The sequence below is a fragment of the Acomys russatus genome, chromosome 32 (genome assembly GCF_903995435.1).
Source record: "Acomys russatus chromosome 32, mAcoRus1.1, whole genome shotgun sequence".
In the NCBI taxonomy this organism is placed as follows: domain Eukaryota; kingdom Metazoa; phylum Chordata; class Mammalia; order Rodentia; family Muridae; genus Acomys; species Acomys russatus.
The window spans coordinates 28,780,322-28,797,361 of NC_067168.1; the positions used below are offsets into that span (position 1 = coordinate 28,780,322).

The following is a 17,040-nucleotide window of genomic DNA, read 5'->3' on the forward strand; positions in this document are numbered from 1 at the left end:
TTTCGTAACGGATGGGCTTGCAGTCGTTTCTGTTGGGTTTGTGCTGCGTGTTTATGCACAACGTGTCGCTGTATTGGACAACAGACAGACAAGGCCTCTGCCATTGCTGGTAACTGTCTCCATCTGGTTCTGCCATCTTCCACTCCAAAAACTCATGCCTTGGGCCATGTTCTTGCTTGCTCAGGGTCTCCACTGTTCACGGAGGCTGAAATACTTTCTTAAGCAAGCTCTTCATGAAGAGCCTCGCCTTCTCTTCAGCCTGCACCCCTCCTTTTACACATTGGGACGGGTTTGGTTTTGTTCTCACTTGACAGATGGCACAGAGCATGCCCATTGCCTATTAGAGCCTTCAAGGATGAGGAGAAACTGTAAGTGCAGGCATAGGTACAGGACAGTTCACCCTGAGTACTGACTGTGGTCACTCTGTAGACCTCCTGGTCCATTTCTGGCCCACAGGAATGGAATATTATCCATGAAATCCCCAGGTGCAGCTTAGACACTGGGCACCTCAATTGAGGCATCTATCTGATGCCACCTTCTGTAACAAATTGAAAACCCTCTGATAAGTGAATCTTAGGTCTCTCCCAGCTAGGAGGGTGACAAGCAACAGGGACAGCTGTGCTCTAATGACCTTGGGAAAGCTACATGAAGATGCCTACTACACAAATCTCACAGAGCAACTAAGGATTTACATAGAGGAAGCCAAAGGAGAATACGGCAAAGCACCTGTTCACCATACTGGGGCCACGACACAGCCATGCTATGGTGGCCTTTCAAGACAAGTCAACCCAGAAAAGCATGCTACATCCACAGTCAGAGCCACCAGGAGCTGGCAATGAAGTGGAAGGCAACACAGAAGCGAGTTCACATAGCGGCCCTCCAAAGCCAGTGAACTAGATAAGTCAGCAGGCTTTTCAAGCATACGCCATTAAGGCATTCATCCTGACCTCAGTCATTGCTATTGTGTGTGAGTGCTAGAGTGCGCATGCCATGGTGCATGTGTGACGGTCAGGGGACAACTGTCTGGAGTCTGCTTCTCTCCTTCCACCATGGGATGAGAGGACTGAATGTGTTTGTACCAGCTGAGTCGTGTTGGTATTGTTGGTCCCACGCTGGAGCTTCAATGTATTATTTTTATCTGTTGTTTTTCTTCATAACAATAATGTGTTTACTTTAAAACAATGGATATGTTTAGTTTTTTTTTTAATATGTGTAGAGGGAAAAAAAGGAGGAGGGAGGGATAATAGAAATGAGAAGAAAGGTAAAGCAGGGAAAGGAGGGGAGGGGAGGAAAGGGGAGGGGAGGAGAAGGTAGGAGAAAAAGAGAGGAGGGGAGAGAAGGGAAGGGAAAGGGAGGGAAGGGAGGAGAGGGGTAGAGAGGGCAGGGAAAGGGAGGGAAGGGAAAGATGAGAAGGGAAGGGGAGGGGAGGAGAGGGAAGGAAAAGAGAGGGAAGGAAAAGGAAGGGGAAGGTAGGAGAAAGAGAGGGGAGGGAGTGAAGAGGAGGGGAAAGGAAGGGAAAAGGAGAGAATTGGAGGGGAAGAGAAGGGAGGGGAGGGGAGGAAAGGGAAGGGGAGGAAAAGGAGGAAAGGGGAAGGAAGGGAAGGGAAGGGAAGGGAAGGGAGAAAGAGACTGATGTGCAAGTACAACAGGCAGGGAAAGTCCACGGTCCAGAGAGAGAGCTACTGTCCTGTCCTTTCTTCACACATCCACTGTCTAGGAAATGCAAAAACTGATATGTGTAAGGCATGTGCCAAATGCAGGGGACATGGAAGACAACAGGCAGAGAGCACGTGCAGGAAGCCACGCAGAACAAGAGGGACTGGACAGAGGACAGAGGAAAGCAGCAAAGAGCAAGGAGGAGCAGACTTCAGACTGGATTGTGCAAGCACACACCGCTCCATGCTGTGTTCTAGCAGCAAGCCGGAGCCTCAGCAACTTACAGACATCTCAAGGTTCACCAGCCCTCACAGCGAGACAAGCCATGCACATGGAAACTGGAGTGGGATGCCATTTTTTACCTACCGGCTTGGCAAAGATAAAAGTGGCTGATGTTATCTTGGCAGAGGTATAGGGAACAAGAATTAACACAGTGCTGGTGGGCACAAAAAAAAAAAAAAAAAAGATTTGGGTAGAATATGCCTTTTTGAGGGAATACAGTTTGGTAACATCCATCAAAATTAAAAATGCACATGCACCGAGTCAGCGATTTTTACTTCAGAGAATTTGCTGCATTCTTAGCTTCTAGAAAAGTGCTGGGCACAAAGAAAGCCCTCCATAAATATTCATTGAGCAAATTAATTAATGAATTTATCTTGCCGATGTACTCACATATTAGTTCAGAGATTAATACGCAAGGGTATCTATCCCAGTGTTGTTCAGAAATAGCGAGATATAGAGGGAAGATTAAATGCATACAAATGAAGAGCCAGTTAAATAAATTAAAATGCCGTGAAATAAAAACAATCAGCACAAACCACTTTTAACTTCTATTGGGAAGTAGGAAAGTAAACTGAGGGGACCAGGTACAAGAGCCTCTGCCAAGTCCCCATGTGGGTGGGACAAGGGTTTATTTGTTCCCGAAATGGAGAAATCACATGTCTCTTCTCCTGAAATTTAGCTATCTGGGGGTGTTTTCTGATAACTAAAACAGCTATATAGGAGGAGAAGAGATCTTTGTAAAAGTTTTACCCCCGGGAGAGAAGGTTCAAAGATGAAGCGGGCTGTCCTCGGGACTGTTAGTGTTCTTTCTATGCCTGGAGGAAATGAGATGGAATGAGGGGGATTAAATTTGGAGCCCTCATCTAGCCAGGAAGGATTCCTGTCCACATATTTCTCCAGATCGACACTCCACTTGTGACCCCCCCCAAACTTCCTCTGGCCATTGAGGCTCTGGGACTAAACCCGCTAGCTCTGAAAATATAAGCACGAAGGGCCCAGCTGCCACCAGTGCCCTGCGAGTTTCTGAAAACAATATGCGTATGAAGATGACCCAGCCCATTTCACCCCAAACCCCAAAAAGAAAGAGGAAAGAGGGAAACACTGAGGCCTGCAGACGACAGAAGCTGGGCCTGGACTCCCAAAAGGGTATGGCTCGGCTCTGACCAGGAGCACATGCTGCTGCTGGATGCCCCGGGTCAGTGAGCTACCTCAACAGATCAGGAACAACCAGAAACCAGGTGCCCTGTCCACTTTCTCATGAAAGCATCGGGACTGCACTAAGTCCCTGAACTTCTGTCATTCCGAGAAGCTCCTGAGGTGGAGCAGGCTAGAGCCTGCTTCAGGTGACCTAATTTCCTCCCTGGCCCCGCATGCAGTGTTGAGGCTAGTCCACTTGCAGGTACATGGAGGCGGATGTTGCCTGTGTGGTCTCTGGAACCCAAAGCAAACCCAGTCCATATTCTGCATCAAAATACATCTCAAAAGGAACTATCTGCCCCATATCCCCACACAGCTGTTAGAGTAGAGACTCATCTGCTTTAGCTGGCTGCTACTCCGGCTCTTATTTCAGCAGCCAGGAGAATACACACAGAGCAAGAGCTGTCTCTGGAGAAAGGTCAGAGGTTACTCCTTTCAATGTCCCTTTCAAAGCCCTAACAGCAAAGTAAGCCTTGCCCTGGGTGGCTTGACAGTGTCCTTTGCCACAGCCCTATTATGGCTTCTCAGTCATCTTCATCCCACTGCGCTGAGGGAGATCCAGGAGTATCATCAGGGTTCTGTCAACACAGTTGTCAGTGGCAACCGGAAGTAAAACCAAACATAGACTAACTGAGCTCCCTGGGGACCAGAACCAAGAGACACAGGCAGCCTTGGTTCAGAGTGAGTTTCTTCTCATTGACTCCCAGTATGTTCAAGGAAATTTGTGCTCTGAACCCCCAGAGTGGGACTTGCTAGGACCAGAGAGCAATGGGACAGGAAGCAAAGGGTACTATTATTTGAAAAATATCCTTCTAAAATACAAGGTTACAAAGCAATAATATTAAGAGGAAGGCCCTTAAAATGGTGATTAAATTATAAGCCCCCCCCCATATCCTGTGAATAGGATTAAGGTACTCTTTAAAATGTCCTATCAGCATTAGGACAGCTTCTTCTGGCCCTCTCTGCCACGCAGGGCACGCAGATTCCCCCAGAAGATGCAATTCTCACTGTAGAACTGAACCTGCTAAAGTCTTGGGCTTCCTTACCTCCAAAACTGTAGGAAGTAAGTTTCAACCAATTATAAAGCATCCTATCTGCTGTGGCATTCTGTAGTAGCAGCCCCAGCAGACTAGGATGCTTAGTGTGGCTGAGCTGGACCAGAAACTCACATCCGAACTCCATCTTTCCCCACCCCCCTTTCTCTGACACAAAGCCTTGGACCAGGAAGATGGGTTACCCTCCAGAACCCATGTACTACTTAGATTGTTTGCAGAGAGTTTTTATACTGTCTGAGGTGAGGGGAAGAGTACAACCAGATGAAGGCATTCCTCCCCACCTCCCCAAACAAAAACCCTGGTGTAGAATTGCGTAAGGACATCCAAGGACCACAAGCAAAATCAAAGTCAGTTGAGAGGCTCAATATTCCTGAAACGTATGTTCTTAAGAATGGTTAACTTCAGCCTAGTCTAGTCTAGGAAGCAGAGGCAGACGGTAGCATCTCAAGATCTGAGTTCGAATCCCAGGACTGACAGCAATTGGCTAGTCCTCTCTGTGGACTTGGCCCATCCTTGCCACTCGGTTTCAGATCATAGGTTTTCATGAGCAGATGGCAGTGCAGTCAACCTTCGGGCCCCTGCTGAACTCCCAGCCCAGAAATATGTCTAGTACTCACACCACAATACCTGGTTACTAAGTCATGAACAACCAGCCTTAAAGCAAAATACAGACTTGCTCCTAAGACAGCTCTCCCACCTGAAGGGTGGTATCATTCAGTGGTGTGGGACCGCTCTGAGATAGGCATGACTATTTGGTCAACAGCAGTGGGGTGAGAGAAACAGAAGGCGAAGCACACAACCTAAGGGGATTTGGACCCTGACATCTGCATCCTTTGCTGCCTTTGGAGTCCAACACGTTGAAGGCTGTGCAGCAAAGTGGCATCCTTCCAGCTCCACTCACTGTTGTGCATGGCGTCACGGTCCATTACATCCAGCCAATTACATATGACTCCTCTCTGGAGGGCACTGGGCAGGGCCACTGCAGGAAGCAGAGGAGGCCCCGGGTGGTTTCTAAATGAAGTAGCCTGTTGGGAAATCCTATTATGAAGCTCATCTTACTGGGCTGTGGTGTTAATGACCTTGGCCTCCCTCGGCCCTGAGAAGAGCTGGTCTCCCCAAGGCGAGGCTTGACAGGAGGCCATCTGGGCTGTGGACTTCCTCTCACCACCTGATTGCTGGTGGGCCAGAGGGAGCGGTAGTGCTCCTCAATGCCCTTGAGTGTGGCTGCCAGCACAGCGGCCTGGACTCATGTGCACATACATGGCAACACAAAATGCTTCCCCCCCCCCACCCCCGCAGCCGCCTCCTGCAGAACCTCAGCAGGAGCTGGCAGGGAGCCCAAAGCTGAGGCCAACAACCGTAATGGGAAGGGGAACAGGCCCTGGAAACCTCTCTTGAACTAAATTAGACACATTTTTCTCCACCTTCAAATCCTGCAGATATTTCATCTCAACTCCCCTAGGCTTGTAAAGTGCCTCATCTCAGCTGTTCAGGTTGACAAAGGCATCGAAACTGTTGAAAGGTTCAAAATGTCCCTTGGGTTTCCACGTGTGATGAAATTTACATGTAGGCAGAAAATTACCAGAGGGGGGGGGAAAAAGTCCTCACCTGGTTCGTGTGGCGGGGGTAAAGACGCAGCCACCCTAGGAAAGGAGACCCTTTGGGAGATGTCAGGCAAGTGTCTGATAGGGTTGCCTATCTGTGTACATGCTTCCAGGGGGAGGCTGGGAGACAGAGAGGCACAGAACAGAGAAGTGCTCCGTTCTCCAGGATATTCAAAGGCCCTGTCAGCATCCATGGCTGGATTGGTGATGGCTGGAGCTGAGAGATCCCTGGAAAAGCTACAAGATGTCTCAGGTACCGGCAGCCTTCAATACTACTTTCAACTCCTGAGAAGGAGATAGGCATTCTAGAGGGATGGCCCTCTCTGCTGCCACAAATAGTACTCTTGGGGGTTCCGGTTCCAAGTGGCTAGTGCTTGCCCTCCTTGAGAATGACTATTTTATTTCCTGTAACTTCTGGGCCATCAGCTTCCCATCCTTTTCTCACCTACTCAGAACTTCTCTGGGGCTTCTGATCAGCTAAAACACCAAGTAGATTATCCTCTGGCCTGTAGCCCCATCTTCTAAGCCTAGAACCTTCCTCTGGGCACCACGGCTTACTACCTTCCGCTGTAGGTCAAGGCACTTGGGACAGGCTGGAACACGGGCAGAAAGGAATGATAGGCTTGAAGCTCATGAGGCAGATCCTTCTGGAAGCTTTAGGACGTGTTTGCGATGTCAGCCCTTCAGAGAATACTCAAGTGTGGGACATAGCCCTCTCAGCTTGGACCAAGGGAAGCCATGGACACCCAGAAGGTATCTTACAGCCTGATGCCATGACACAAAAGTAAGGAGCCTGCTCCTCGTAGGCCCTTAAGAAAGTTTGTCAGTCCCAGTCCTGTGCTTGGCTCCTTTTTGTCAACTTGACATAAACCTGGACTCACTTGAGAAGGCAGAATCGCTGTTGAGGAACTGCCTCCATCCGATTGGCCTGTAGGCAAGTCTGTAGGGGCATTTTCTTGATTAATGATTAACATGGGAGGGCTCAGATCACTGGGGGATGTGCCACCCCTGACCTGGTGCTGTTGGGCTGCATAAGAAAGCAAGTCGAGCAAGTCACGGGGAGCAAGGCAGTAGGCAGCACTCCTCCATGGCCTCTACTTCAATTCTTGCCTCCAAGTGTCTGCCCTGTTTGAGTTCCTACCCTGACTTTCTTCACTGGTGGACTATAAGTTATAAGCTGACATGCAACCCCATTCCCAGTTGCTTTTGGCCATGGCCTATTATCACAGCACCGGGAACCCTAAGACATGGCCCACCATCTTCCCCTCAGGCTAACCTTAGCCAATATAGTATTATAAGGGCTTGCTCAGTGGCAGCTCGTGGCCTGCCTAGCATAGGAAGAGACAGGCTACATGGGGTCCACACAGAGACTTACTGTGCCACCCACTTTAGCATGAAGAGTGTGGCACAAAGACAGAAAGCTATGCTTTCTTAATCCCCTAAGCTGTGAGCATATGACCCAAAGTAGAAATAGACAAGCCATTTTCCAAATAAGTAATATTTCATATTGACTGACACTTGACGAGGTCGGAGTTGGTCATCAACATGTCCTTGAGCTTCTGATGGGCCTGGCCTGCGTGTGTGTACAGAAAGGAAGAGAGGCAAGCCCGCAGCCACAGAGCCCTCTAGAACAGGGGTTCTCAACCTTCCTAATGCCTTGTTCCTTTAATATAGTCCCTCATGTTGTGATGACCCCACCCTAGGCATAAAATTATTTTTGTTGTTACTTCATAACTGCATTTTTGCAACTGTTATAAATCTCAATGTAAATATGTATTTTTTTCCAATGGACTTAGGCAATTCCTGTGAAACGGTCGTTTGACGCTCCCAGGCTAAAAGCCACTGCTCTAGAAAGTATGTGAGCCACAAGCTAACACACAAATTCTACCACCCTGCCTCTGCCTGCTGCCTTCTTCTCATATCTTCTTTCTCCACAACCTGGAACAGCTCCAGGCCAGGGCTGCTCTTGGCTAACTGGGCTGCCTAATTGGTCTCCAGGTAGCTCTGCACAACCCAGTAACCAGGACCCAGGATTTTGACAGATTCATGCATGAGTTTAGCAGATGGAAAGTGATAGCAAGTGAATATGGTTCCTTGCCCATCCTAACTCCTTAAAAAAAAAAAAAAAGTAACCAGAAAGCAGAAATGTTACTGTTTCTACAGCCACTCTATAGATTATACATATGCAAAGTCTCAGATGTGAACACCCAGGTGGCGGGGGATTGGCACATGGTCAGAATCACACTGCTGTCCGTCCCCCACCCTCAGTGAGATTCAAAGCTATGTCAGGAAAGAGGAGCTGTTGAACATCTATTGCTTTTTACCTTTGCCATTCACCATTCTCCCTGATCCTGTTCTCATGAGTGCTGGGAGTTTGAGATGGCTACCCCAGAACTGTTATGAAGGACCCCAGTGCCTACCTGGCATCATAACATGCTCACATAGTATGGCTGGAGGCGTCCCCTTGAAAACATAGCACAAGGACCAACCTCAGGCCTCTAGACACACTTCTTATCCAAAGGGTTCAGCATCCTTCTGAAAATCTCCCTCTACACAGGGGTTGGGTCCCCCTCAAATCCCCAGGCATCCCTCTGAATCCTGGTCAGAGAGATTTGATTCAGCCATCAGCATTATGATACCAGCAATTGAGCTCCTGGGGTGGATGAAGGGTTTCTCTTTGGTCTCTGAGGCTTAGCCAGACTGGGGAGCCAAAGAAACTATGCTGTTACCTGACTCGTCTCTGTACATTCTCAGAAATACCACCAGAATGTAGCTGCCTATGCAGTGAGGGTGCCCTGCTCCCCCCTCCCCACTTTCTTCCATCCTCCAATGAGTTTACAATAAGTGGTTACATGTAAAATCTAGCTATGTTCACAACAGTCAGAGATTAGTAACATCCAAGGAAGCCCATAAGGGCGGTTTGGGCCAGGCAGGAAAAATGAAAAGAAACAACTTGCATTTACATATCTGTCCCCGTGGGCCCTCCCAGAACAACCATGAGAGGTGACTGACAAGCAGTGTGGACAGCAGAGCCCCCCCAAAAGAGTAACGTTCCAATTAGTCCAAAGAAACGAGAGCCTGTTTCCCAGAGTCCCAATTAAATCAGAACCAATCAATGCTTGCTCCCATCCTTGCCATTCTGCTCGGGAAATAATGAGAAAAATGAGAGGGGCCCCAGCCAGCAACTTCGGTGTGGCAGCCCTTTGAAGGCAGAGAAATGCACCCCAGCATGGTTTGCAAGCCAGCCAGTAGCCGCTGCACCTGCGCCTTTAAGACAGGCGGCTGTCCTGGTCCCCACTCAGACCCTGAAGAATGCCAAAGGGGATGCCCCACCCCCGCCCCCCAACCTGTGGGACACAGAGGAGCTCTGTGGGACCAGACCCGGGCTGGTCCTAAAACTGTCTGCGTTGATTCATCACTGGATCTGGCGTGCTCTCCCCTCTGTTTCCATGCCATCCATCATGGGTCCCAGAACCAAGAAATCCAATAAAGACACAAAGGCACAGCTCTGTGTTCCCAGCAGGCCCCAGAAAGGCTGTGTGAAGGCCCCAGCCCAGGCAATTAGCTGAATCCATGGGATCGCGTGCTGGTGGGCTTTCAAAATCCCTTGCCAGGCCTTTCACAGGCAGGTGTTTGGGGAAGGAGGAAAAAAAACAGACAGGGACTACCCTGGTGTTCAAGCAGTGCCAGGGACAGCCTGGACGGTGCTTTCAGGAGGCCTGTGATGGAAAGGGAGCTAATTTTACTCTCAAACCTCAAAAGAGAGGGGGCAACGTTTAAGTTGCATTACAGTGAAAATGATCGTTTCCAGGCATTTTTTAAAACAATCCAAACTTCTGAAGGTCACAAGCAAGACTTAATAAAGGAGCACACCTTCATTTCCCCAGTCTGAGTCACCCTATATTCAGTTCCAGTGACTTAGACAAGACAGGAGATATAGGGCTTCCATTCACTCCCAAAGCAAACGGAAACCAGTTCAGCAGATTTATTGCCACATATTAAACAAAGACAGTGCAGGGTTCGGCGATCTACTGTTGAGTGTGTGATAACCTTAAAACCTGCCATCTGCAAAGCTTGCATCGGTCTGTCCCACTCAGAAGCAGAGGTACCTCCAGGCATGGAACTTTCCTATCCCTGTCCCAGTAGCTTCATCTCCTTCCAGGGCCTGGCATTGAGCCTCTGGAGAAAGACAGCCAAGCCAGGGGGCTTTGAGCTAATCATCTACATGGCTTCAGTACCAAGTTCAATGCTGTGGGAGCTGGACTGAAATGAACTAAAATATTTTCCAAATTCAGTCACTTCTCAATTACCCTTGAGTGAACTGTTCATGACAACCCACATAACTCCGTGCCCCCTCCAGAGCTTGAGGCTAACGAAAGACGCATAGTGTGTGTGTGTGTGTGTGTGTGTGTGTGTGTGTGTGTGTGTGTGTGTGTGTATGAGAGGGGAAAAAAGAGAATCATATTCCAAAACTAAACATAAATAGGTGATTATTGAAGAATTTCCCACTGTTCAGAATTTCTCCCATCCCTTCCTCCACACATGCATACAGACAGTTGGTCACAACTGGAAAATCATAAGGCATAGCATTGGGGACAGAGGTTCTTCTGAGATTTATTATAAGCCAGTAGGCTCTTTCTTTTCCTGAGTGGCCCAAAACTAGAAGTAGGCAAGTTATTAACTTGGATCTTCCCCAGTGGGGTGGAAAGCAGACACTCGAGGAGCCCCAGGCTTACCCTTGCAGGCCACGCTGTTCTCCGGCTCATAGCCAGGCTTACAGGTGCAGCGTCCAATGGGCACCATCCACTCTCCGTCTCCGTTGCAGTAGAGTTTTATGGGCACATCCACTTCTTCTGCATTAGGGATGCATATGCCCCGAGCAATCACCAGAGATGTGCTCTCTGCTCCTGTCATGGTCTCTGGGAACACTGCAAAATTTTGCACAATGCTGGGACACTTTTTGAAGAAGACACGGACAGAAAGGAGAGACATACAGGCTCCATAATCCTGGAAAGCGAGGTAAAAGCCATTCCTAGTAAGAGGCCCAAAGCTCCTGACTTCTGTGTTGACCTTCATCAACCTTCCCCCAAAATCCACCTGGGAGAAGCTCTCATCTGCAGCAATGGTGTCGACTTTGAGGTAGGGGGCTTCAGACCAGAAGGCTGACTTCTTGGTGGCAATGACAGAGTCAGTCTCATAGTAGTACAAATTGAAGGTCTCCTTACAGGAGCCTGGAACATTTGGGAGGCTGCTGCAGTCCCTCACAGTGAAGCGCATCTCTGTATAGATGCGATGGGCACCCCGTCTGTTGATAAAGGTGGTGAGCAGCCAGTTGTTCTGGTTGGGCTCGAAGACGTTGCACACTTGGTAAGTACGGATGGTGTTCAGGTTTTCATCATAGCCACTGACCTCTTCCCACTGTTCCGAGGAGGCCACAGGTACACACATGCAAAATCAGAAAGGAGACAGTGATGAGACAAAAAGAGGCAATGCAGAAGAGAATCTCAGAGCTTTGGAAGGGCTTTAAGAGCTCACCAGCCCCACTGCTCCACTTAACAAATGGGCTCACATACCCATTCATTAAAAGATTTCCTGATAATGTGGAGTCGTAACCATGACTACCATCCACCAAATACAACAGATTTAATTATGGAAAGCATTCTGTCATCAAACTTGGAAATCTCATGCTATGGCCATCCTTTATTGTGCCTCACTGATGGCAGGCATCACACACTTCACTGCCAACAGCCTCTGCTCTGCGAATTGGAGATCCAGTTATAAGAGGACTCCACAGTGGACATCCCCATCTGTGAGCCTAATATCTCTATTGTGGCAAACCTCCTTTATATACCTCTATAAAGCCTGGGAAGAGATATTTTGTTGTTGCTGTTGCTTATTTTTATTTTCTCAATAAACTTAGATTCTCAGAACTTTTTGCTTTCGAACAGCAATCTCTTTGAAAGAGCCAGACTGTAAAACTGTATGGAGGCCGCTAAGAGATACTCTTAATGGAGTAAATTCGGCCCTGTTGCACCAACCAAGGACAATGCATGCAGTAAACCTAGACCCCCTGTTCAGATCTAGCCAGTGGACAGCTCATTCTCCACCAGTGTGGGGAAAGTGAGGACTGCCTCAGACATGAATTCTAGTGCCCCCGATTTAATCACTTCCCCTTGGTGGGGAGACCCAGAGGGCACACAGAGGAAGGGGAAGTTGGCCATCTGGATGAGACCTGATAGGCTGTGGTCATATGGTAGGAGAGGGGGGTCCCCTTCTGTCCGAGGTCTACGGGAGAGGAATAGGAGAGAAGAGGGAGGAGGTGGGAACAGGAAGATACAAATAAGGGGATAACATTTGGGATATAATCTGAATAAATTATAGTACCTTTTTTTTTTTTTAAATCAAGCTGAGGTGTGATGGAGGAGCAATGTGGGAGGATAGCACGTAGAAAGGAAGGACCATTGCTAACTCTGGGAGAGACACCCATGATTCGTATTGTAAAAGAGAATTCATATTTCACACTCTTCGTGTATCAGAGGAAGAGTAGGGAAAAGCACATTTACATCACATTCTTTAAGAGTCCCATAATTCAGTTCAGTTATCTCCAGTTCTTGGCTAATAAGACATCATGAAATTCCTCCATGATTATAAGAGAAAAGAAGAAGGTGTTTGCGGCGGGGAGGATAGCGCTTTGAGAAGCCTAAAACCTTCTAGAGGGTAATTTCTGCAAGAAGTAAGGGGAGGAAGGAAGTTGATTACTGAAGGAGCTTTTCCTCCTTAGGCTACAAAATAAGACATATAGTATCAAGGGTAGAGGGGATAATAGGAGGATGTCTAGAGCACTGACCTATACATTCAGGCTTGTTGGGCTCTCTCAGCCCTGTCAGAGTACCAATTCCTGCCCCAGGCAGAATCTCTGGTGAGCTCCTTACAGGAACCCTTGGAGGCCAAAGGCCTATCTGGATTTTCTGCCTAAATAAAGTCTCAGCCTTCCCATAAAGCAACAAACACCCCATCTGTTATCCTGTTCTTTGATTTGTACCATCCCCCTCTCTCTATCACTCTGGCTATGCCCCCCCCTCCTCTGTTTCTTATGGCATACGCTGATCTTAAACTTGCTATGTCACCCTCTTGCAACTACCCTCCCCAAAGGCATTACAGGCAACTGCTACCACAGCTGTTTATGTGGTAGTAGAGACGGAACTCTGGACTTTATGCATGTTGGGCAAGCTTTCTGCTAACTGAGCTACATCCCCAGCTCCTTGTAACCACTCTTGTGGTCCCCAGAACCTCTTCTTTTTTTCATAATTAAAACTTTCAGGTTTACTTTTTACATTTTAATTTATTCACATTATATCCTGATTGTAGGCCCCCTCCCTGTCTCCTCCTGATCCTACTCTCCTTCCTTCATCTCCCCTCCCCTAGCCCTCAGAAAGGGGGAGATCTCCCCACTATCATCTGACCCCAGCCTATCAAGTCTCATCTGGACTGCCTGCATCCTCTTTCTCTGTGACCTGGCAAGGCCGCCCTATCAAGGGGAAATGATCAACCAGTGGGTCCCAGAGTCCATGTCAGAGGCAGCCCCTACTCCTCATATTATGGGACCCACAAGGAGACTGTGCTGCCTATCTGCTACATCTGAACAGAGGGTCTAGGTCCACACCATGAATGGTCCTTGGTTGGTGCATCAGTCTCTGCAGCATACCCTTCCCCTGGCCCCTCACCTGCTGCATGCAGATTTGTTGGCTCCATTGGTTTCCTTGTGGAGTTCCTGTCCCCTCCAGGTCCTATCCCCCAACCCAGAACCTCTTCTTGCACAACTTGTAATATCAAGATTTCAACCACATTGCCAAAGTTGCCAGTGACTTCCACCTCCAAGCTCTAGCCTTATGCTGTGCATTTGACCTAGGATGCTCTTCTTGTCTTTTTTATTTGTTTGTTTTGGTTTTGGTTTGTTTTGGTTTGGTTTGGTTTAGTTTTTAGAGACAGGGTTTCTCTGTGTAGCCTTGGCTGTCCTGGACTTGCTTTGTAGACCAGACTGGCCTCGAACTCACAGCGATCCACTTGCCTCTGCCTCCCGAGTGCTAGGATTAAAGGCATGCGCCACTACGCCTGGCTGCCATTTTTGTCTTTATTGGAGTAACTTCAACTCTGAAACACCTCCCAGCTTCCAGCTCACACTCCCCAGGCTGGGCAGCAGGCCCCATCCTGCCACTTGCTCAACCCTTTCTCCATCCCACTCCACTAGTGGTTGGTGGGCCCCTACAGAACCACAGCACATAGGGGCCATTCAGCATCTGGAAAAAGCATCCGAACAGATATTATGTACACATGAGGATATGCCTGTTCCTATGGGCAGTGGCAGGGCCACCAGCTGAGCAAACACTCTGCTCTATAGTTCATGTGGAGTATTAATCCACGCTGTCAGACCTCACCTGGGTTATGCTTAATTTCTTATCCATCTCTGGATGTGGAGGAGCCACTCCCACCCCACCCCACCCCCCTTCTTAAAGACTGTGTTATGTTCTATTTAAATGTGTTTGTGGAAGTTTTGTTCTGCTTGACTGGGTTTTGGAAACCAGAAAGCAAATAGATGAGGGAAAAGTGGCTGACAGCATTTCAGATGGCTTTCAGGCCTCCTTCCCTTCCCAGCACCATTCCGGAACATTATCCCTGCTGTTCTGACATGAGTCTGGAAGGAGAGGCGGCTTTCTTTTAGTGTTCTGCAATTGTTTAAACCCACCAGGTCTCAGGATCCATTGTTCTAGAGGAGTCTCAGGGTAAAGGCAGGGCCCGCTTGGTTGATGCCCAGGTGAAGCATGGTGACCCCATTCAGGGCAGAGGTCTGCTCTCAGCACCCCACACAAATTCAGCTCTGCCTGGGTCACCTGAGAGCCAAGGCCATTCCCATGGTCCTTCCTGACATAAACAGAAGGAGGATTTCACTCCACAAAGCTGGGATACAGGAGAACATCCATCTTTGAAAATGACACTGATTAGCGTGGTAAGACCCAGCAGAGGTAATAGTTTCAGACATTAACCTCTCTGGGCCTCAGTTTCCTCATCTGTAAAATGAGGAATCATACTGGGTGACCTCGAGTTGTAAAATTCTACAGATCTAATTGATTCCCTGACAGCTCCTAAGGGAGCGATCAAATCAAATTAGAGGGGTTAGAGCTGTATATTCAAAAGGAAAGAGTAGAAAGAAATGGAGAGAAAGGAAAATAGCTCCCTATGGTTTTGGTGGGGGGCGGGAAGGAGACTACAACTACAGAGCCAAGCATTAATTTCTCTCCTGCTTCCATTCTTCTCCTGTCAGCTGGTGCTGTGGGGGTGGGGAAAAGAAGAGAGAAGACAGGGCTACAGGAAAGACAAACGCATTCCATTCCGGGGTAAGTAGCAATTACGATGGGGAGGGCCTGAAAGAAGGAGAAGATTTTGGTTCATGAGACAGACTAGGATGGGCTGGAATTCCCAGCAGGGAGGGACAAACATTGTTATTTGTTGATGATACGCGGCATCAGTCTCCTTGCTTTATTACAAAACCTCATTCATTCATCAGTGGAAAGTGTTTTCTAAACGCCAGCTTTATGCCAGGCATCCCATTAGCCACCGGGGATACCTCAATGAGAAGCTTAGGACTGAGAAACAGGAACAGAAATTAGTACACTACCAAAATAACTAAATAACTACAATTGTGCTAATTAATGGGAGGTTATGAGGTGCCAAGAAAGGGGGTGTTGGGAAATACAGGAAAGTCTCTCAAAAGAGTCTCCAAGTGGGTAGGGTGGATAGAGAGGAGTTGGCCTGGCAGAAATGGGCAGAGCATCTGTGCCCTGAAGGCACACAGAGAGAGCCCTGAGGTAGGAAAAAGCCAGCTGGGGTCATTCAGGGATAAAGTCCGTGTGGCAAAAAGTCTTACAAAGCTGGAAATAGTGGGAGTGGTGGGGATAAAGCTGGTGGAAGGCAGGACATGATGAGAGTGTTGGGTCTCAGCCTGAGTGGAGAAAACACAGATGCATTCTGGAGAGGGAACACACAGGTGACCAAAGCTCAGTGCTTAGAAGATATTTCAAAGTAGGAAATAGGCTGGCAGGAGGCTTAAGTGCACGGGAGGAACAATTGGAGATCACTGACTTCCAGGTATGAAAGACAAAGACGATGGGATGGAGGAGGAGACATGTGGAGATGGGAGAGGTATTTTGAGGGAGACTCTCACTGACAGTGAATAGACCAGATCCAAGGGTCCATGTGCCCCATGAACATCTTTTCACACTATTTTTGAGCATCACAGATCTTTAGAAATGCTGGTTTTCCTTTGCCTTCCCTTTAAAAAGCCTGAAGTTTCTATGGCCCTTGGATAGTCTGCCAGAAGAGATGCTCAATTTCCTTTGCAGGACTAAGTTTTGTTACCATGAACCTATACTGCCCAAGGGTGGATTTCCAAAACTTCTCTGTTCACAGCCACTTCCCAGCCTCCACTTCTGAGCCCCTACTGTGGTTTTTCCTGGTTTTTTTTTTTTTTCTCTCCTCCAACTAAACAGCAGCAAAGGACGATGGGTGGCTTACCAGATTGGCAAGACATTAAAGAGATGCAGTGCCAAGTCTTGGTAAGGAAGTGACTGCGAAGATACCAGGAAATGGAAGCTGATAACATCTTTTTAAATTTTTGATGCAATTGCTTCTTTCAACACTGAGGATGTTAGCCAGCTCAAATCAGTGGGAAGACGGTAATTCAAAATTTTGGGTAACTGGGTAACCATCTAGAAAAATCTAGCTCACCCATCCTCCACCCATTAACTCCAGAGCAAATTCCCAATAAATCTGAGTTAAACATTAGGAACAAAACTATAAAAATAACAAAAGAAACCACAGGAATAATTTGTCTACACTAATAACACAAAACAAGAGGCCAGACAAATTCAACTTCATCAATTTTCTTCACTCTTTAAATGGATATGATAGAAGCCATTATATTCAAAGAGAAAAGAAATAGATAAAACTTGATGAAGAAAACCCTCACAACTATTTATGATGCAGATAATCAGGATTCAATTGCCAGAACCAACAGGACAGCACATGAAGCATCTTTAACTCCAGTTCTAGAAGATCTGATGCCCTCTTCTGGCCTCCTTGTGCACTGGCATACATGTGGTGCGCATACATACATGCAGGCAACCACATAAACTAAAAACAAATTTTTAAGGAAAAAAATTCTGGATGGAGGGCAAAATGGTATTATTTCA

At 47.8% G+C, this 17,040-nt stretch overlaps 1 protein-coding gene across 1 annotated transcript in view; it reads right to left on the bottom strand.

Annotated features, from left to right (window-relative positions):
- The window catches only part of Ephb1 (EPH receptor B1), a 442,640-nt gene that overhangs the window by 272,576 nt on the left and 153,024 nt on the right, over window positions 1–17,040 (bottom strand). The window contains exon 3 of the mRNA XM_051140120.1: window positions 10,531–11,212. Within this exon, the coding sequence (XP_050996077.1) occupies window positions 10,531–11,212 (682 nt within the window). The remainder of the gene's footprint in view (window positions 1–10,530; window positions 11,213–17,040) is intronic.